Source organism: Apteryx mantelli, chromosome 2 (assembly GCF_036417845.1).
Source record: "Apteryx mantelli isolate bAptMan1 chromosome 2, bAptMan1.hap1, whole genome shotgun sequence".
NCBI classification, from domain to species: domain Eukaryota; kingdom Metazoa; phylum Chordata; class Aves; order Apterygiformes; family Apterygidae; genus Apteryx; species Apteryx mantelli.
This window is the reverse complement of record NC_089979.1, coordinates 58,188,581-58,211,647: the sequence shown is the minus strand read 5'-3', so window position 1 is coordinate 58,211,647 and position 23,067 is coordinate 58,188,581. Positions and strand designations below refer to the sequence as shown.

The 23,067-nt window shown below is 38.2% G+C and overlaps 1 protein-coding gene across 2 annotated transcripts; it reads right to left on the bottom strand.

The window, feature by feature from the left end:
- Nucleotides 1–3,301: 3,301 nt before the first annotated feature.
- Nucleotides 3,302–16,886, bottom strand: SEH1L (SEH1 like nucleoporin). Of its 2 annotated transcripts, none has more exons than XM_067290733.1 (9): nucleotides 16,673–16,884; nucleotides 14,435–14,485; nucleotides 13,263–13,409; nucleotides 11,639–11,850; nucleotides 10,329–10,427; nucleotides 9,012–9,152; nucleotides 8,533–8,690; nucleotides 7,677–7,827; nucleotides 3,302–4,045 (listed from the first exon to the last, which is right to left on the bottom strand). In XM_067290733.1, exons 1-9 carry the CDS (start codon nucleotides 16,781–16,783, stop codon nucleotides 3,856–3,858), a joined length of 1,260 nt encoding a protein of 419 aa, XP_067146834.1. In that variant the 5' UTR covers nucleotides 16,784–16,884; the 3' UTR covers nucleotides 3,302–3,855. The 2 variants fall into 2 exon arrangements, with proteins under 2 accessions (XP_067146834.1, XP_067146835.1); XM_067290734.1 differs by having other exon boundaries at nucleotides 3,957–5,662; nucleotides 16,673–16,886.
- Between the last annotated feature and the right edge of the window lie 6,181 nt (nucleotides 16,887–23,067).

The following is a 23,067-nucleotide window of genomic DNA, read 5'->3' as shown; positions in this document are numbered from 1 at the left end:
GCCTCCGCCCCCAGGGCGCGCGCGGGCCCCGCCAGCTCACGCGGCGCGCGGCCCACACCGCCGCTCCGCCCGCCCCACACGCCGCCCCGAGCGTCAGGCCCAGCCCGCCCGGCCCAGCGCCTGCGCAGGCCCGCGCTCACCGCCCAAACTTTACCGAGCCCGCGCGCGCGCTTCTCCCTCCCGCCCACGCCCCACTCCGCGGCCAGCCAATGGGCGGTGCGCTCGCCCCCCCCCCCCCCCGGCGCACAAGAAGAAGGGAGCGAGAGCTGGCGATTGGCCGCCAGGGCACCCCAGAAAGAAAAAGTTTGGGGGGAAGGCTGCTGATTGGACGAGGGGCGCGTGGCGTAGCTCAGTTCCCCCCCGCCCCCCACGTGCTCTGCCCGCCCCGCCGGATGGGGGGCGGGGCGGCAGGGGCGGGCCGTTAGGTCCGTTAAGCGCGGCGGTGGCCGCCGTGCGCGGCGCCTCTGCCACAGCGGGCAGCGGGCGCTGGGGGAAAGAGCTTCCTTTCCCCCCCCCCCCAAAGAGTCAACCTGGAGACAGCTAGTTTTAGGTTAATACTGCCTCAAGAGATTGTTAGAAGGAAATAATTAAATTGATTATTTTAGATATTTCATTGCAGACTGATGATGTTTGAAAGCAATATTGGCGAGTAGCTCAGGGTCTTTGAGAGAAGAGGCTGTAGCCCCCGAGTTGCCGTTTAGATGTGTTACAAGTAATGGTTTACCAGTCGCTCTGTTCCCTGCAGTCCTGTGCCAGGGGATAACCACACACAATGGAAAAACTTTAGTCAGATTTATTTATATGGTTCATTACGGTTGTTGCTATGTGAGTCACTTTATTTACATGAGGTTGGACAATGTACAGTTTACATATAGTACATTCAGAATCATTTCAATTTTGAAGCATAAATGTTATACTAAGAGTTGAGAAGCCAGTGGGCACCTTCAAAACAAAGTACATAAAAATATGGATATACATATACTGGCAAATTTGAAAAAATCTAAATTGAATGCAGTGTTACTCCAGGATGGACATTCCTACAATACAGTTCTTCTACAGTCATGTTCCAGGTATGGACATTGCAAAAGAACAGAGTTAAAAAAATAAATAAATAACAATATCATTTGAAAGTCACATCCTGTTCAAAAAAACCAACTTGTTAAAGCAACAAGGCCCTAGAACTGACAGGGGAGAAACAGTCTTGGAAGTTCAGGCTGAGATGTGCTCCAAGGGGTCAACAATATATGGGGTAAAGTACATCTTTCAGAAGAGAAACAGAAGGGACAACAGCTTTATTAACTGCTGCAGAAATTTACTGTATGTACATGCTGTAATCCTCCCTCTCTAAGCCCTTCTGTAACCTTATTCATCCTTCCTTGGGGTTCATCTCTGTGTTCATAAGCTGGACTCCTGGGAACAAGAGATTTGTGAGGAGGGAAGCATGAGTTTGAGAGAGTAGAGTTGGACAGTCAAGGACATGAAGTAAAAGTACCTGGTTTGGAGAGACATCAACGCAGAATACCAGACAGGGAAAAAAAGCAACTATCAGGCACACAAAAATACTAGAGCTCAGCTATTGAGATCAAAGCACTTGGCCACTATTGGAAATGTAACTCATTTGCACTGAATATGTAATAGCATATTGCCATTAATAAAAAGTGCAACTGGAATTAGTCAGGATATCTAATAATACATGTTCAACATAGAGGAGAATAATGTAGCCATGCTGAATTAACTGGAACCAAATACATTAGAAGCTGCAAACAATTGCCATTACTTGCCAATTACTGTAAGTGGTTATTCTGGGCTCCATAACAATAGCAGCAAGTTTAAAAAAAAAAAAAAAACTAGCAGAAAGTTTTTCCTTGGAAAACTTTCCCTTACTTCTCAGGGGTATATATAAAGATTTCTCTTTTCATGTATTTTACACCATTTTTTGTTACACTGCAGTAACTGAGGCATATCTGACAAACACCGTAGGGTTTTGTAGTACAAACCTTCAACACAGGGACACAGCAACATATATAGACAAAAGCACTTCGGTAGCTTCTTAGAAAGGAGCCCTATTTTTTCCCTGATAAGAAAAAAATTAATTGCTGTATTGGTGGGGGGGGGGAGGGGGGATCCTTTAAGGATAAGATAGAAATTCTGGAAACAGCTAACCCTTCAGAAGTATATTTTGCTGTTTGTATATACAGACACATTTCTTCTACTGTAGGAATCAATTCCAGTACAATAGTTTGGATCTCTTTTTTTTCGTATGACTCACTCCCCCACAGAGTAATATTGTTATAGACACCTCTAAATTCCCACTTCCTACCCACATTTAAACCTTTTTTTTTTTAATCACATGACATCTCTGTTGCCATTTACCATACAAAAGTTGGCATGGTTCCATAAAAACATTAACTTCTTGATAAAAAGGTACAAGCAACTGCTTTTATACACATGGTATTTCACAATTGTATTCCTGCAAGCTGAAAATTAGCAGCAGCCTACCTCTGTGCGCTCCATAGTGCCATTACCACCTTGCATTTCTTTAGTAAACTAAAACTAAATTCCTCAAAGATAAACAGAGAAACAAATGTATAGTGTATCTGAGCAAAAATAGTTGAAAGCTTTATAATAAAAGAGCAAACACATTTTTTTAGAATAAAGTGAAACCCACAGGAATTTGCTATAGCAAACATAGAGGCTGTCCTCTCCATACACTACTCCTTCCAAGATGAGACCATCAGTATAAGCCTAGTCTGAAGCACATCAACAACCAGGAAATACTCTGCTACACTTTTTGTGCTGCACAGAACATCCACCTTCATCCTTCCTGACTAAGATCTGCTAAACAAGCTCAGCAATGGAGTAATGTTAATGTAGAAATACCATGTGGTAACTTGTCCAGTTTTATCCTTCCCCTTCCTGTGTCTCAAGCCAGCCAAAGCTGACAGTTAATGTCAACATGTTGACCCACAGCAAGGCTTTTCTTGTGCTAACACACTAAAGACAGGGCTTTAAAGTCAGTACTATTTCTTCAAGATGTTGTAAATAAATTATTCAATCACTGAAGAAAGAGATAATTTGATTTGAAATCTAACAATTCTCTGCAGACCCTCCGCACACTATGAGAAAAGTCAAAGAGCGTAACACTTGGTAGAAAAATAAGATGTGCCATTATACATTCAGAATGGCACGTGACATTATAAAAGCAAAGTCCTGAGAATGGACACCTGAATCCAAAGAGCTCCTTGAGCAAGAACCTGTTATGAAAAAAATTAGCCTATTATAAAACTAGCATACTAATAAAGACCTTTTAAAATAAGTTTATTAGTCAAATACAATTATAAAATTTAAATATTTATACAGCAAGATGGAAAATTCTTAAAGCAACCCAAGGCTCCAAACTATTTTTTGCTGCAGTATACACAGGAATGGTTTCTTTTATGAGTTGATCCAACATCATCCTTTAGTTACTGAACAGCTTCTTGAAGGCATGTTGAATTTTGACAGTAAGTTTCACATTTGTCAGTGCAATATAAAAAAAAAAAATCAAGACCACAATAAACTGATTTCAAAATAATAATAATAACAAAGACAGGCACTTTGAAGTCAGCTACTCTGTAGATAGCTCATGGTTAATACTGTTTGTGTTGCTATAGTTCAAAGGGTACAGATTAAATTGTTCCTTTGCTGCAAAAGCACAAATAACATGTTCCAAATATTGTGGTTTGTTTTGCAAAACATGCAATAAAGCCCCCAATTTTTGAAAATCTTCTGTAGGAAAGAAGAAACAAAAGCAGCCAGAAATTGAAGTATTTGCAAACATCAGAGTAAGGCCCTTTAAAGTTTATTTAATGTATGTTAAACCCCTTCATTCTCAGGTAATAGATTAAGAGGCCGAGAGACACATCGTCTGCGAGGGTGTGGATACAGAAGGTTGGCAGTGTCAGCATCGCAAGAGTGCTCTATCAGAGGAGGAGGAGGAAGGAGCTGGGCATGACTGGACCATCTCGATCCAGCCCGTGGGGAATCCAGAGGGGGAAAGAAATACCTGAAACAGTTAAGACAGGAACAAAACACCAAAACAAAAACAAAACAAAAAACAGAAGAAAAAGAGAAAGGTAGTAAATACAAGGAGAACCAAAGGGGAGAAAAGACATGCTGGAAAAAAAATTAAAATAAAATGCTTTAGTATATCCATGCCAAAACCAATAGAACATAATAGCAGAAATCAAGGCTGTAATTCAAAACAAGACAAATCTAGAAGCTGTTCTCTAAATAGAAAGTACAACCTTTTCCACTGAAGTTCATAGAAAAGAATATTGTAAAAGTAATCCTAGCATACATTTTCCAAAGAATAGATTGCTTTGGAAATTGAAGAGATTCTGTAGCACAACTATTAACCTGCTTTCACTCTCCCAGAATTCCTGTGATTTGTTAACAGCTTTTAGTAACGCTTCATTTGCAACAAAAGATGCAACAAAAGTTGCATTAAATATTATGCAAGTACATGTTCTGCATACGCATCTAATTCAGATTAAGTTCACAGCACTTCTAGAATAGACGTAAAAACAATCATTTTGTTTTTACAATACTTTAAATTTAATAATATATATTTACAGAGAATAACTACTTCCAATGAAATACAGTCTTTGTATGTATTTACATATTTCTGCAAAATCGTCAGAGAAAATTTTTCTGGTAAATGCAAGGCTCAGAATTATGCCATTTCATGTCATTTTCCTGCCATTTTTATTATATCTTACCCGTAATACTTGCGCATTTTAGTATAGTTTTTAGATACCTAAAGGTTTTTCTGTCTTGTTTACAGTTCTGTGGACTTAGAGAAGAATGCTACGTGATTAATAAAATTATGGGACAATCCACATCAAGCTGCATTTTGGTTTTCGATTTCTGTATGGCTCATATGCATGCTTTTTTTAGGATACTATGCTCAGAATTTTAGTTACTCCATAGAATCATTGTCACAGGAACGTACAAATACATATCAGAAAAAGTACTCTTCGTTAGGATGAATAAAATATGACAGTACTTACAAAACATTTATTTGAAGTTGTACTAAGTTATAAATGAAGCAATACCAAACTATTAAAAGCTACTATCTGTACAATTGTCAAAGCACACTGTTTTCTTATTCCTTTAAGACTACAGTTTCATATATTACAAAGCAGTTACAGAGTTGTGATGTTTGGGAACCTTAATCAGATATTAAACACTATGAAATGTAAAACAATCAGCTATCGAAACAATTTCAATGAAAACTATTTTAATGCTCACTTCCCTCCTCCCATCCCAATCAAGGACAAAAAAATCTTATTTTTACTCATGAACTAGTCTTTTAATTTAATTTTAATTTAACTTTCCAAAAAGCTGTTTTGATGGAAATTTTTTCCATAGGAGCCTAATTATTTTTCTATCAGAAGTTCTAACAGTATCAAACTGTGTTGGCTAGTACAAAAAAAGTATACAATGTGTTTTAGAAAGGCCTTTTGAACTGTGTTTAGTAGTTAGCTGGCTGCTGGTGTCTTGGGAGAGGTCAAACGGCGTTGGGGAGGGAAAAAAGGAGTTCACTTTCCATTCCTGTGTGCATGCAACAAGCAGCAAAACACCAAAGTTACTCCAGTTAGCTTGATATCAGCTCTGCTTTCTGTTAAAAAGGACATAATACAAATGGAGAAGGGAAATTGTATCACAGATCTAGACACATGATTATCAGCATAACAATACAGCACTACTGACTTCTTCCCCAATCTACATTGTCAATCATTCTAAAACAACTTTGACTGTTAACCCAGTTTGATCATCAGATGTGTTTTAACACATGAAACTTTTCCAAAGGCTGAAATCTGGCAATGCTTTAGCCGTTTTAAGTGTTTAAATGTATAAACACTGAAACATAGCATCTAGTCACAGACAAAATAAATTCCGCATATCATACCAATTTGGACAAATGTCAGTACATAAATCTTTATTAAAAATGTTAATCCACTAAAAAAAAAGTTAGCAGCGATATTTACGCAATACAAGCCAATGTGATTACAAGAGAAAACAAGTAGTTAAATGCATCTTTTTTACAGTAAGGCTCTACCCTAAGACAAAAAATATATATATTCTGGAATTCCACAGCCACACACTTAATTCTATAACAAAAAGTGAATTCCACATTGGAGCCCAGAATAATTTCTAAATAAGAACAACAACAACAACTTTCAAAATATAGAATAATGGCAGGAGTCTAAAATAATTCTTGCCTGTGAGGAGTAAAAAAAATGCTGAAGTTTCAGTTTCACAATGGCTTATTACCAAATTAAGGGAGAGGATATAAACATCCACTAGAGTAGGGTAAGGCTGCCTTGCTGGCAGCAGCACAGTTTTAGATAAGGAGATTGGGAAAACACACCCTACGCCAAAGAGGTATGAAATGGCTCCCTCTAGGAGTCCAGGCAAATACAGTTATACAGCTTTGGATATCACACTTCCCAGTCAGGATTGCGTTTCAGCACTTTTGCTACAAAATAAGTAGCACCTCCTGCAACTAGATGACCAATATCATTTTGGCCTTCATTCTTGCTGGGGGCTTGGCCTGTAACCACCTCTTCCTCTCCCATCTATCTTATGAGGAATATGTGAAAGCCTTTCTCTGTTCAACAGAGCTAAGGGTCTGGAAGTCAGAACCGCCATTCAGGATTCACTGACAAAGGGAAAAGAAACCAAACGTACCAAAACTCCCCAAAAGCAAACTGTTATAGTACTTCACAGACGAATATTTTAAACTTAAAGCCCCGTTAGTAGCTGTATATGGATGGAAATGGAGGCAATTCCATGGCATTAGAAAAAGTAACTGTGGTCACAAAACTTAGAAGTTGCTGCTGTGGAATTTGGTCCCATCAAGTCTTTATACAGGACACATCCTGTAAAGTGACTGCACGCATTCCACCATACAATGCAGGTTTCAATAGTTTAGCAAGAGTATTTCTAGATTTTGGCGTTGACAGATTAAAAATGATTTATTTCAGTTAAGGCAGTTAAGCTTATCTACTAAACAGCAATCACTACAAAATAAAAGCATAATGGAGAAAGAAAATTCATCTGCAATAAGAACTTCATATGAATAAGTAAGAATAAAAAAAAAACCACAACTTTTATTCCATTAGTGTTACACCTGCAAAAATGCAAGTAAAACAAAATAAGGCTAATATGCTATTATTGAACTATACATTATGAAATATCCTTCCCCACTTCTTTTGCTGCATTATCCCAATCAAAAATGGAAATAGTGGCTGGTATTCACATTTAACTTATAAACATATATCTCAGAGGGCAGTTGTTACTCAGCAGTATGATGAAGTTTCTCCTTGTTTGAAACTATTAAAAACACTTTTTTGAAATAATGTGAAAGGAATAAAGTGAAAACAATTGTTTGTATTACTTATTTAAACAGAACAATTCAGTACAGGTTATGGTTTTCTTGGTTTTCCTCTTAACACTGGCATAATACACACCACCTCAGAGCAAAAACAGGATAGCCTGGATAAGTATTAAAGCAATAAATGACATGCACTTAAACATAAAATAGGCATGAATATTAAGCCAAATTAAGAATTAATAATATTCAGAGAAAAGTATTTTCTGAAATTCACTCTCTGTACTAATTAGCCTACCTGCCAGCAGATGATCCATTTAGTGAGTTCTGTAGGCTTGTATTGGCTGAACCTAGAGAGGCATTAAAAATTCCCTGCTGAGAACTACCATTGACTGGACTCCCGTTACCTTTCAGTATACCAGTGCACTTCCAGTTGTCCATATAATTAGCTGCAAATATATATATAAACAAAAAAGTTAATTTGCTGAAGCTCAACTTTTGAAACGATTATGATGTTTCAATGGCTATGCAGCTAGTGTGAATTAGAATTGTATTTCAATACAGATATATAAACTCAAAACAGCTGAAAGTTTGGCCTTTTAACTGTCTGACAGTCTCTGACTACCTATTATTTAAACCTCAGTTCTGTTCAATAGCAAGAATGAGTTAGCTTTGTCCTTATTAAAATGCTAACCAAGAACCAAATGAAAATGGCTGAGGAAACTGTCACTGATTTTTGTTGTTGCTTTGGAAATCTGAACAGGAAAAAAATCCAGGGAAAAAAAAACAGTTTGTATGAATGCTGCTGTAATGAATACAGATTTTCTGGTTTTGGCAGCAGACAAAGACAGCAATGCTATACATATGTTAATTTAAACAATTTTCTATCATTTGAATCCAATGAGAAAAAAATGTGGGTGTATCAGTTATTACAGTAACAACTATTCACAGCAATCTAAATCATACAACAAAACAAGTGTTCAAGCACAAAAAGTTATTTCCTTTCCCCAATGCACACAGGAATATTAAAATCTACTATCCAATAAACTAAAAGGAACTTAAGACCCCAAAAATGTATTAAGCTTTCTTAAGTACATTTTTAGCATACCACAAAGCTAATTGTACTTCAAATGAAAGACTTGTAGAGTTCTTACCCTTCCATAGCCGAACACAGCCATCATCACCAGAGGAGGCAAGCACTGTGCCTGTAATATTCCAGCTCACTCGCCAGACCTGGGAGTTATGATTATCAAACTGAGCCGCAATATGAATTTCAAATTTTGTTAATCCTCCAGAAGAAGTCAATTCTTTCCTGTTTAAGAGAAAAGAGACAGTTTCATACACAAGTGTTCAAAGGTCTATCTTGAACATGCACACAGAAAGAGAGGACTAGGTCCTTCAAGGAGTTTATGTAACAATTGTTACTAGATTAGGAATGTTAAGAGATATTCAGACAAATCTATTGTCTTGCTCATAGTCTTGTCATCTTAAAAATCAGGCTCCTAAAAACAACTCTGCATAGATTAAAATATTTAAATAGGTACAAATAATTTCTTTGCTTCCCAGACACTATTAAAATAAGACTATATAGTATGCATCACATCATACTGAACTATGTTCCTTTAAAGCTCACCTTAGAGGTTTTAGTGTGAAAATTCGTACATCTTTGGTTGCTACAGCTAAGATGTGGAAGGATCTTCCCAGGTTTGGAGCAAATGCAATATCATGTACAGGATCTGTGACTGTCATAAGAGCTTCTGCTTTTGCATATTTTCTGTAGAAAAGCAAATAAGAAATTAATCTTAAATGTCATCCAAGTTACCAGTGATGCAATTTAAACAAACCACACATAGGGGAACAGGGAAAGAGGGATTAGCGATGAGACTTGCAAAAATAAAAATATTTTCCTAACATAAACTAAATTGAAAGTCTTAAGTAATAAATACAAGCTGATTTCTTTAAAATTTGAATACATCAGATATATAACAATAGCTACTAACAGTGGGCTAAATCGTACAACAAAGTAAGACTTCCAGTAGAAAGAACATATTTCTGTGAGTTGGAAAAGGGAAATAAAAAGATTCTTCCATTCACAAATCTAAAAGGAATTTATATTCTAATAATTTAGTCAATTTTCTGTGCTTGTAAGCAGACCACTGTCTGCCTACTTTGCTATATGACAAACATGCATGCCATTATATTCTCATGTACCACAAGATAAGTTACACCAACTTTTCTTTATTGTGAATGCACAGAGAACATCATCTGAAGCAAGGCATAAATCCACAAGACACCTTGGCTCCATTCACATGGCAATCATTCCGAATGAAACAGAAGTTCTTTGTCATTATTTAACTAACTTAGAAGTGGTTGTGCATACACTTCTTGGCATTTTTGGTTCTGAATTCTTAACTCTACAAACTGAAACATGTAACTTTTACAGCATGTTAAGTCACAAAACTTCCTCCCATTATAAACATACTTTTCTCTTTAACATTGTACTGTTACATTTTTGAGCATATTTAAGATAGCCTTTAAAAAGAGTGCCTAGTGCAGGGCAATTCAAATTTTAACTCTGGTCCTATTAATTCCTCGTGCAAAATTAAATACATAAATTAACAGAAGGAGAAACAACAATTCCCACTTTAAAACTCTGGTAATAATACTGGCATTTCCACACTGAGAACAAAATTATCAAAATCCATAATGTCCATTAACATCAGTAAATATTCTGAGGTCTCTCTTCCTTTTTCCCATTCAGTGGCACAGGGACATAAGTTATCAATTACTATGGGCAGTTTTTCCAAGACAAACTCTCCAGAGACAAAACTGAGGAGTATATCATTTACCACTCCTCTCCACATGTAATGATGGGAATGAAATAAAAGGTCATATACTACGAACTATTCTAAGACCCACAAATGTTATACTGGTTAGTTGTTTAGCATACCTGGTGTTTTCACTATATTCATAAATTTGAACCTTAGCCAATATATTTGGACTGTTGTCATCGCTTCCTACAGCTATCATTGGAGAATGAGCTCGAGAGCTAGAAGGGAAAACAGTAAATACTTTTATATTTATAGATCATTTCACAGAAAGTAACAAAAAAGTATTTAAAAAATGTAAAAGATTTCAGACACACATCTTTAAAGAAAACAAAAAAACACACTAAAACATTAGTAAGTGTCATTCAGTTATCTGTGCAACCTCAATTCTGTTGTCTTGAATGCCCACCTTATACACCAAATACAGATAAAATATCGGAGAAACATCATTTGGCAATTCAAGATCATGATAATGTATTTATCCAGAGAACAGAATTGAATTTATGTAGTCATCTGCAGTCAAGAATTTCTTATATATTACATAGCAGAGTCTGCATCTTATCCACTACTCTTACATTCTTACTTACTGAGATAGGAAGATTTCATTCAGGTTTCAGAAGAGGGGTTACATTTACAGGGTAAACATACATGAATTCTAATGTTATCAATTTTAACACCACCCAATGCATCAAAAGAAAATCTGTACTTTGATCATTCAGCACAGATTACAACTACATGAATTAAAAAAAAAAAAAAAAAAAAAGCATCAGCAGGATACAGACCACTGCTTCCATAGGAAAAAGACATTCAGCATTTCCGAAGTGAACAGAATCCAAAGCAGTTCAGCCCTGAATGTTTTTTTCCCTTCCTGTTATTGCTGGGGGAGATTGTGAGATGCGAAATAAAAGGAGACCTCTGCTCACATGTACTCTTCTGGGCAAGGACTACCCAACCGCCACACTTCCTGTCCAAACAGGTAAGTGCACCACAGAGCCCCTGAGGGTACAACTAAAGAAACAGTGGCTTTGTATTTCTGAGAGCAACACTCCTGCAGTTCCTAGCACAATACATTCTATTGCACTGGCAGGGGGCATGTCCTTGTTCGAATTATCAAAATTATTATCTATGGCAACATCTTTCTTAAGGAATGAAAGTGAAAAAAGAATTTTCCCTTTATAAACACTTTCGCATAAGAAAATCTCAATTAAACTTTGTGGAATAAATAAAAGGTACTCGGTAGCTCTTCAGATTATTATTTTGGCTCAGCCAGACTGGCTTTATTACAGGAATTGTCAGCAGCTTTTTTCCAGCCCTTACAAATACTTAACTTTCTCTGGGCATATTTGGGGATTTTACTCTATAACATTTCAGAACTCTTTGGATCTTCTGCTTAAGTTCTCATACAGCAACACCTACAGGCTTAATAACATACCTTGAAGGATTCCAAGAAATGCAGCTGCAGCTTAGCTTACATGAGATTTCATGCTGCAGTGACCACTGACTGAGATTCATCACATCTGGAGCTTCATAAATCCTTACAACTCCATCTGCTGAACAAGTTGCTAACATAAGACCTATATGCTTGGGAGCAAACTTAACATCTGTAACAGATGTCCTACTGTCCACTAGAGTTGTCCTCTTTACCTGCAAACAAAAAGGGAAATTGTTGAAGGAAATGCTAGCAATTTCCATCAAAAATTTATACCGTAAGAAAAGCTAATGAAAGTCTGACGGCGCCACTTTATAGGATCACCTAACCATATGCATTTCACATACTAACTCTTTCATCTAGAACTAAAAAAAGATCTTTATACACCAACTTACAGGAGAAGTGACAGATCATTGCACTGATGCAGTTCCAAACAGGGATATACTCACAGTGATATAACAGTACTGATAGCAGCCAGAGTTGTTTAGTTTAGATTCTTGCAGGGGGGGACATAATATGCAGTATGAGATTATTGCATGCCTTTGGCCACAGGCAGTTTGAAACTGTCCTCTTGATTCATACTGGTGACAATGCTAAATGTGAAGCCTAATGATGTTGCTTTTAAACTTCAGTGGGTTTTTTTTCCCCTCTGAATTTTACCTTAAAGCATTTTCTCAGCAAAAAGTATCAGAAAAACAAATATTTCTGATAGAGTGGGTGAACTCAAAAGACACTTGATAGGATGAAAAAGGAAAAACTATAAACCCTTGTTTTTCCAAGTTGCCTCCACTCCTGCCAAGTAGTATGAGTTTGAGCTGAAAATTAGAAGTCTCAACTGCCTTCTGTGCAGAAAGTCAGCTTTCACGCCCCACTGGGTGCCAATGGTACCTAACTTTTCACAGTTATGTATTTTAATATTATAAAACTTCAGTATACGGCAGATATTTTAACAACCTAAAATAAACAAAATATTAGAGACAAAAATAGCATACTGACTGAGATATATAAGATTATGCATGAAAAATACTTGCAAAATAATCTGCTTAGATTTAAAATTCCCTTTGTAAATGCTGTCCACAAAATCTATTTTGGGGTGAAATGTTTTTCCTCCAAACCTGAGCTATTGTTTGAAAGATGAAAAAGAACAGTGTGAGAGAGCTCAACTAAGCACTTATCCCAGAGAAAGAAAATGCACAACTTTAATTCTGCTGTAGATGGAATCATGTCCGCAGGTTTGCAAGGGGAATATCTTATTAGGAAACGCTAATAGAAATGACACTCATTGGTCTTAATGTTGCTATTCAGCTGTTTGCGCAGAGGTTTTAAAGCGCTTACCCTATAAGTTAACAAGAATGATGAAAAACAGCCAGTCAGGATTTTATATTAACGCAAAAAAAACAGGGTGCACTCTCTGACTTTATCAAGAAGAGAAAATATGTCGCAGAAACAGAAGTGACCAGTAACTCAGTATTTGGAACCATTTTTATCTTCAGTCTTCTGCTTAATTCTAGAGTTTAAGCATTTGAAAGCTTCAGCCCTTTATGATAAGCAAACAAATTAATTAGGAACAGAAAATACATTCATACAAAAACATATAAAAACTGTAATTAATATGTTGAAGTCTCACCCAGTGACTCTGCCCTCGGAGTTTATCATTTGACTCTCCCACTATTTCTTCCCATACAGCTGCAGTTCTGTCAAAAGAGCAGGAAGCCAGGACCTGACCAAATTCAGGATGAGCCCATGTGACACGCCACACAGATCCACTATGCGTCTGCAAGATAAAACCAAAACGCTATAGCCTAGGGAAACATACTTATTCTATTATTCCAAGCAACCATGCATGATTTTAAAGTAGATTTTCATGCCCTTCTGCTGCAAAAAAGTAAATCCTAGGAAGTTGTAAGACCATTCCTCTTTTATAAGGCTCAAAGTTATATAGCAACTGTTGAATTTGTTTATTTCTATAAGCACTGCAAAGTCTCACTACTATTGGTTAATTATTACAAATCCATTTCAAGGCATTATTTATTACTTCTTTAAATGCTAAGTTCCAACAAATGCTTGCAAGGTAAGATTTTGCCTTGATGCAAGAATTATAGCTTTATTTTCAGCCATTACCAAGCTCTTTTTTTAAGCTCCCCTGTACTTTTCTAAAGCATATGCAGAGCATTACTTATCTTCTCCTTCTTCATAAGAAACTCCTCTTTCATACCTAGTCAACTGAATGCTTCTTTTTCTAAAGAAAGAGAACTCAAAAACTTCACTTGCATTTCCATATATAGGGTTTAGTGTATTGCAGTCCTATCCTACAGAAGTTTAAGGACAATTGAAAACCTGAACACCCCAGTTATCCTAATGAAGCATAGAGACTTGTCTTCATATGACATATTTCTCAGAAAGATGAAAAAATACACAGACGGCCCAATGTTGTAACATTTACTAGACTGGCTGCTTCCTTTTTTTTAAGTTTTAGAATATGTGAAAAGGAGGCATTCAATTCAAAACATGGATATTGTTTTCCAGCTTCCTTACTCTTGTTACCAGTATGTCTTCTAATAACAAATTCTGCCAAGGTAATTATTAAGTACTAATAGTACAAGACTCCATCAACCTCTGCTTTAAGTGAGAGGTGTTACAGATGTTTTATAGAAGTGGAGAAGGCTGCTTTATTATAAGGAACACTGTATTCACAAGAAACAAAAGCATTTATACTCTACAAGTCACAAAAACTAAGCACACTTTGACAAAACACTGGAGACATTATGGTGCAACTAAGTAATTATTCTCAATACAGACCTTCCAGCTGGCAGTGCAATGCCAATCCCCATTTTCACTTTTGTCCCAGACCTAATGAGAAATCAAAATACAATCATACAACTTGTATATAAAGCTTATTAGGTAGTACCAGAAAAAGAGCCATTAAAAAAAAAAAAAAAATGTACCACAAGTTATTTTCCTCCAGAAAATCCTATCTGGTCCGGTACACAACTGCACCTCACTCAATCTTGAAAATATCCTTACTACAGGTCTGGGGAAGAGGCATACATCTGCAAAACCCACTATAGTATGAGGGCTATTATTTTTTTAAACAACAAATTATTTACAGAAGACAAATTATTACAATTTTCATCACTTCACTTTGATCTCACATTCCATGGGCATGCCAAAATTACTCAGCTTAACCATTGTGCTCCTACAGTCCTCACCATGGCACGTGCTCAGAGATAGTTCCAAAACCCTGATGTGGCTCCTGGCAATCACCAAGGACAGAGTAGAGCAGCAAAGAGAAACTGATCTGAGTGGGTTAACAGATCTTGTTTCTAATATGTCTGACTTGAATTATAACCATTCTCTCAATTTCTCTCAACTTTCCAAAAATCTTCCTCATCTTTGCAACTTTTTTAGATAAATCATGAAGGAATTCATGAATCTCATCAAGGAAAGACAACTCAGGACACCCTAGCAGCCACTTCTTGTTTCTCACTCATTCACTATATAACTGTATTGAAATAATATTACCTCATTTTTGCCATTCTGGATCTCTAATACAACCTTGGTTATAATCAATTCACCAGGCCAGCTTCACTATAATTTCTCCCTGATTCCTATTCTGCAGGGCCCATCTAGGGCAGAAAGGACCTAAAACAGATACCAAATAACAGATATACTGCTATTTCAGCAGTGTTGTAAAATTCTGGTTAGAGTAAACATTTTCAAGACTATCTTATAAAGATACTAGTATGATTGGAAAGTAACATTATACCACTGAACAACATTGTTCCTAAATTTCATCTACCTCATGGCATCTTTCTTAAGTATATTCTCTTTAATTTTACATACTCAATCCAGATCAAAAGCTGACTTGGTTGTTGGTTTATTTGTTTGGGTAGGGGTTTTTTTTGACATGTGGGGGAGGGAAGAGGGGCTGTTTACTTGTTTTTAAGCCTGATCTAAATTAGACATAGCTATTTATTGAAAAGCACTAACATTTTCGCAACCATTTTCCAGGTGTGTATATATATAAGATATTATTGTCCTCTACAAACTGAATGCCTTAAATCTAATAATATGTAACTCTTGAAATTTTGTTGATCTTCTCCCTATGCTCATATAATGGATAAAGCAATTAACTTTTCATTTATCATGATTTTAGTTCCTCTAAAGGAGTGTGAAATTAAGGTTTCCAGCATTTTATCTGTCTGAGCATGCACAGAACACTTCAGTTTGTTGTTGATTGTTAGCACTTAAGTATGAGACAGTGGCTTCCTCCCCTAGTGCCCTCAAATAAATGTAGCTTTTCAGATGAAGCAACATAACAAGCTGCATTGCTATAGCCACAACATTTTAAGGATATATAAAAAAAAGGCAAGAGCTGTCAGGAGAAAAAATATTATCTATTTAGACCAATTAATACCGATAGGAAGGGCCTTTCCGGGTACTGGGCACACAGTCCCATCATCCCATGCGACATGAAAACAGCAAACTACGAAACTACTGATCCTGTTTCAGATCTAAGAATGAGGATCGGGTGTTTGCGTGGTTTTCCCAGCTGCAGCAAAGGGTCGAAAAAAACGTGCATTTCTACTGTGTGTGTGTGTGTGTGTGTGTGCGCGCGTGCACGTGCATAAATATAAAGGAAGTATTACGTATAAGTACATCCTGGCTTTACCGTCCCTGCCGTTCAAGTCTGAGGGCGCACCCGTTCAGCTCAAGAATTGCAGCTGGGGCTTTCTGCAGCACTTGCCCAGCGCAGCCCCCCGGACGCAGGGGGAGCCCGAAGGCCGGTACCCGGCGGCTGGGGCGACGCTTCGCCCCAAGGCCTCGGCGCCACACGGCGGAGCGGGGGGAGGGACGGGCTCCCTCGGGCCTGCAGGCCCGCCAGGACGGGAAGGGCGGCCGCCCGGGCATTGCAGCTCCGCACGGCCGCGCCCGGTGCCGCCAGCGGCCCGGCAGGCCGCGCCGCTGCGGGCTCCCGCGGGCAGGCGCTGCCTTCCCCCCCCTCCCCCGTCCCCAGGCCCGGCGGCTCCCGCTCACTTTGACGCTTTGGTCGCTGGAGCACGTCGCCATGCGCCGCCCGTGGAAGTCGAAGGAGACATCGTGGATGAGGTCGCGGTGATCCGCCGCGATGCTGCGCGCCACGAACATCGGCTCGGCTCGGCTCGGCTCGGCCCGGCGCGGCGCAGCCGCCACGTTCCGACCCGCCCGGCCCCGGCGCGCGCCCTCCTCGCGCGGGGGGCGGGGCAACAGCCGCCACCGTCGCCTCGCGCTCAGCCCCCAGAGCCTTCCGCGCCGGCGCGCGCGCTCGCTCGCTCCTCCCCTTCCTGCAACGACCAACGTGTGCTCAGACGCCGAGAGAACGGCGGCGCGTGGGCTCGCGGCTCCGCCGCCGCCCGCCGCAGGGGCGGGAGAGGGGGCGGGGCCTCGCTCTCGGCCGTTGGTGCGTCCCGCCCCCTCCGGGAGCGCTGAGACGGACGGCAGCCGCACGTCCGGCGCTCGCCTCCGCGCCGGCCCGCCCTCCCCAGCTGCCCGGCGGTGGGAGGCTCCATGGGGGCTGACCCGTCCTCGGGGGGAAGTACTCCTCACGTCCGTGCCCATCCACAGAACAGGCGGAGAGCGCCTTCATTGCGGCTATGTAAATACGAGCTGTCTCAAGTGTGGCGTCGCTTTGCTGAAGGCTGCCGGTGCGCCCGAAAAGCCCAGAGTTATTCTGCGTTTTGAGAGTAAGTCAGGGCGTGTCCTCGAATTCTATAGCCACATGCAAAATTAACCCAAGTGATGTTAAATAATGAATCTCCCACAGAGAACAGGCAAGCAGTAGAGACATCAGATAAGGCCTAACTGAACGAAATCAGTCCTGACTAGGAGTCATGTAAGAAAAATAATATCTGCATTCCTTTCTAGGTAATACAAGGGCAAGCTTTCATGAGAAATCACAATAAATGTCTTGGCAACTCAGAAAGCAGCAACCTTACTGTCCTTGGACAGCCTTCCCCAGGCCTATGTTACGTGTGAGGCCTTTTTTTTTTTCTTCAGTTTAAATTATGTATGGGCTTTGGGGAGGATTTCTTACTTTGCATTTTTGTAAAGAAGTATTTTAAACAATTAAAAGTGGTTGCAATAGTATCAGTAGAGTGTGAATCAGACATGAATATTATATTCCAGTAGATGGCAGTAAGTGATAGATTTCGTCATTTTTGTGAACCATCTCAAAAACATGTTCAGTTGGCTATGCATACCCAACCCAGTAATGCTGAACCTTTTTGTATGTCACTGCCACCATTGTCCCATATCCTCCTTTCTCCTCTGCTTTCACCGTCTCGTAGGAGCCCTTTGCAGCTGCTCACCCATGTCCCCACCTGCCTTCTCTCACTATTGTCCCCATCTTTTCACCATCCTCAAGCTATATTGCTGCCTCCTGACCGGTGCTGCAGCTGCTTTCCCTTTTCTCCCTTCTTTGAGCCAGAGCTATTGCCATTTCCCTCTCTTCAACAGATATTAAGTTGGGGTATACTTACTCTCTTTTTACCTTATTTCTAATGTTGGAGCTCTCTAGTGATGCAAATCCAATAAGCATTTAACACATCAGTTTATTATTTACTTCTTTAGCAAAGTACATTTACTTTTTTATTTTATGATTTACTCTATTAATGAGTACTATCAGGTCAGCCCTGAGTGTGCTGTGGCGCAAAGGAACATGAGACCTGCTTCTAGGAGAAGAGGAGGTATATAGGGGTCAAGTTTGAAAGGTTTTATAGGGAGGACAAAGAATGTGAATTTGATGGAGGCAGAAAAGGAACAACTGAAGGAATTTGAAGACAAGTTAGAAGCACTTGATGAGATAAGATGCATTTTGGATCACATGAAAGACTATGAAGAGGAAGCAGAACAGAGACTTTTTCTTTGAAGAAAACAGTTTACAAATGACTCAGGTCTGGGCATGAGCTATAAACCAGTAGTGACTGGTGTGAAGTCTGAGGGCCATACAAAACAAATTAACCAAACCAGCTGGAGACTCTTGAGGGCTGAATACTCTCACCGCTGACCTGCTGCGTTCCAGACAGCCCCTTGCTAACGCAAGCGCTTTCTTCCAGTTTGCATCCTGCAGTATCAGCTCCCAGACCGGATCATGCAGTTCTTTGGAAGAGTAGTGCTAGTATTTCTTTAATACCCTTCAGTCTTTATATCATTGAGCACAAGATTGGTCCAGTGCCTTGTTTTTAAGGAATGTTTCATCCATAAGTGTAGAATGCCATTTTATTTCCTGGTTAATCTGAAGCTGACTTTAATAGCTGACAAATGTTAACACAGAGAAAATAAACAATTCGTTCACTAAAATCCAAATAGTAATAATGCACTTAGTAGGTTTAGAGACAATAATAAATAAAGAACCATGAGATGATGATGATGATGATAAAATCAAACCGCACTTCTATTTAGCTATACTTTATGTCAGTTCCAAAACAGTGCTCAAACCATTAGGACAGCTTCATTGCCTTGTAGTTGGGATCCAGTTTTCAACTGGATCAATAGGTACTGCTATGAAAAGAGAATCATGATGCGATGTTTCCTGAAATCAGATATGCCCAAATTCTCTTGATTCAAGTCAGATTTGGACCGTTCCCAAAACCTTTTTTGTATCTGCACCTTTAACCGGAGATTAGTTTTATCATTTTGAAAAGGAGTTTTGATTCTCTCCACCTCACTGTAGTTTGGTCTTGGCAATAAGAAGTCAAATTCAGTCCACTTTGTGAAGAGAATTTGTTCAGGGATATCTAAACAACTAACAGAATTATAAAGAAACCATTGTCTGATTGTGAGATAAACCTGGCAATTTAGGGTTTGATATTTAGTGCCTTTATTTTTCACAAACCGTAAAATATATTCCATAGTAACTGATGGAGCTACTGCTATCACATGCCATGAAGATTACTTCACTGTTTTTTTGAATTGTATGCAACCGTACTTCATAAAAGCATTTAACACACTAGTAAACCTCATATCTAGACTAGATATGCTGGTACCCAAAAATGATAATGAATGACTAGACTGAGATAAAAGACAACAAATTGAGACATGAAGGGATACTATGGCATTAAGATGCTAGAATTTAATTATTTTAATGATACTGGGTAAGGAAAAGTGAAGAAGTTTAAAAGTTTTTTTGCTTTTGTTACATAAGTATGGGGAGTATGATAAAATGATTTCAGTTACAGAGAATGGAAAATGAGCAAGGATTTTAGAAGAAAAATTACTAGCTCAGTTTTTATATTCTTACTCTAAGTTGGCCAAGGATAGTTAAAAACTAAATATTTTTGAGCTACTAGAGAGCTAAATCTAAATGGAGAGCAGAAGATGAGATTGAAGAGAGAAATTTGCAAATTGTTGTCAAGGAAATTAAGGCAACAAAGTTGTACCTATTTATAATAGTGGGGAATTTGGTTTGACGTTTCCAAATAACAGAAAAGTTGTAAAGCATTTTTTTAAATGAGGATCTAACCAGAGGATGGAAGTAATATTTTCCTGTTTCTTGGAGTAAGATGAACTGGTATTGCACAATTCATCCCCCAGAGAGAACCGCATTGTGGACTGTAGGGCCATGGTCAACATATCCCAAAGAAGGCCATAATTTTTTGGTCAAGATTTCAGTATTTCCTCAACAACACAAAATTAAAGTAATACAATAGGAGAAGCAAGCAAAGTTGATCATTTGTGATAGTCCCTGTACTGTAATGAGAGAAGTTATTGTTTTGCATGTTATAGGAGAAACACTTTTATATTAGAATAAAACAAACAAACATATTTGAATAATATTCATGCACTTACTGGATTGCTAAGGAGAAAGATTTTTTTCTCTTCTTTTAGCATGATTAGAGAAATTTATACTTTGAAACTTCATTCAAACAGCTGGAGAGTCGGTCCTAGTAAAAACATTAAGATGTTTTAAAAGTTCTTTAATTCACAGAACTGTCTCTGTATGGTTGATTTTGTTTGCTATTTTTTGTGAAATGTCCTCCTTTTACTGTAAACTGTTGATTATATTTATAAAGAATTGTGTTTCTTTTTTTCCTAGAAGAATTGTTTCCAGTCAGTCATCTGTCAAACAATCCATTCTTTTGCAATTTTTAGTAATAAAATTATTTTGTCAAGACTCCAAATCTATTACAACCAGTGAATTCATATTTTTCTCATGCTTAGATTTTAATTTATCTCTTCAGCCATTAATATCAATATAGTTGGAGCAGGGCAAACTTGTCTGATTCACAAAACAACTGTCACCAATGTGTTACATTTGAAAAAGAACTAGGAAAAGTTTAACACCTACATTTTAATATTTTAAGCTAAATAAATTTTCATTTCAAAATTTGCCTTTTTATGTTTAAAAAATCTAAATATTTAAATATGGCACAAATGCACGTTTTGGGTTTTTTTTTGACAAGACCACAAAAATTGTACATTTCAGATCAAGACTAACTTTTTTTTCTTACATTTTAGTTTGGTAAGCTAAAATGTCTGTCATTCTTATGGGGTATTTTTACACACATACACATACACATTTATTTATTTATTTAAATACAAGGATATTTAAATATCCCTGTCCTCAGTCCCTAGAATCCATGCAAGAAGTCAGTTTACAGCCCTTAAGGAATTGGTCCCAAAATCTTTATTTACTTAAAGACAGAAAATTCCAGGGAATATGTGGGGGATTGTCATCCCAATGCGTTCATTTACTCTTGTGTCTGATTTCAGTCAATACCCAGTAATGAGATAAACATATTTATCCCATGTAGATATTTGTATCAAGTGTTTTTGTTAGTGAACCAATTGGCATAGAATTAAGGTTCAGTAGAGAAACACTTCATGCTGAAACATCAAAATGACCAGAGGGAAGAAGGGGCAAGTTATACCCCTTGTTAAGGCAAGCAGTCATTAAATAGACAGTCAATACAGCAGATGACATCTTTTCTAACAAAGAAGCATTCATATATTCTGGGAAATGAAACAATGCTTATTTGAATTTTAAAAAATGGCCAGACCATCTCTTGGATTAAGAGGAAATAAAATAAATTTTTGTGGAATAAGATTAAATCTGTCTGGACCTCCCCAGAAGGACTTCAAATGATATAAAAGAGATTGGCTATAAAGGCTAATATGCCACATTAAAAGAGGTAGTTTCTAATGCTGTAGCATGAGCATAAGATATATAGAAAGACAGAACTTTTGACATCTAGGATACTATGGGAAATAGTATATGTAGTTTAAATGTTTCTTTTACTTCTTCACTTATGTCTTATATAAACCTTTGTAATTCTGTTGCCTATTTTTAATTTTGTGAATAAATAATTTCATTTTATCTTAAGCTAGCTGAAATTAAGAATGACTTCAAGATGACTGCCTAACAAGACATTCCTCTTTGCATGATGTAACAAATCTAGAAACCAAGGCACTGAAAACTAGTAAGTGCCATGGCTCCCTACTACATTTCTAGAGTATCCAAACAGTGGAAAAGTTGGTGTACAATAGCTCAAAACAAGCTGCACAGCCATGCTGGACGGCCACCATGGCAATGGACAGGAGGAGCATAAGCATCCTCTCATTCCTGCTGGTAACCAGGACGCTTTGTGCCACGCTGCAAGATAATGGGAAGCATGCTTGAACTCAAAGAAACCCCAGGAAATTTGCAACTTCCAGTTATTGAGCCATGAATTAGGATTCAGCTCTTAGCTAAGCTCTGTGTACTTCCTATTACGGCTGGAGCTGAGCGGTAAAGAACATTCCATTCTTTATGTGGTGCATATGAGGTGGAAAAGACCATAGTATTCTAACCTCACTATTTGCTTGATCATGTACAGAAGAAGACCATAATGAATTATGACAATCCTGGTATATACTTTTGAAGATTTGTGGTTCAGTATTTTTTCTAGACTAAATTAAATTGAACCACACTATGCCTTGGATTTAAAGAAAACAGTGCTTTTCTTTCTTCCTCTTTTGACTACCTTCTTCAACTAAAAAATGCTCTTGTCTATAGAGAGAGATTTTAAAAGATACAAAGACCTGCCAGGAAGTAAGTAAATCATGTTATATGCATTAGGGATGTTTATATAGGCATAGTATAGAGGGTGAGGAGGCCTGTCTTTTATGGCTACCTCTGTCATTCGCCTCAGTCCTATCTGCATTAGAATACTGATCCATTAGGGACAATCACTGATTATCATCCTAACAATAAACACTTTATAGCATAGTTAAACATTCCATTCCTGAAACCGCTTAAAAATATCAGTGTTGACAGGGAGGATATGCCTGACCCTGTGAAATTCATGAACTTTTCTGTATCTTGTTTTCCTTTACTTGAAATGTGGATTCATAATAATTTGTAATATTCCATAGGGGACATAGATTAATGTCTATTAAGAATTTAGAGATTCCCA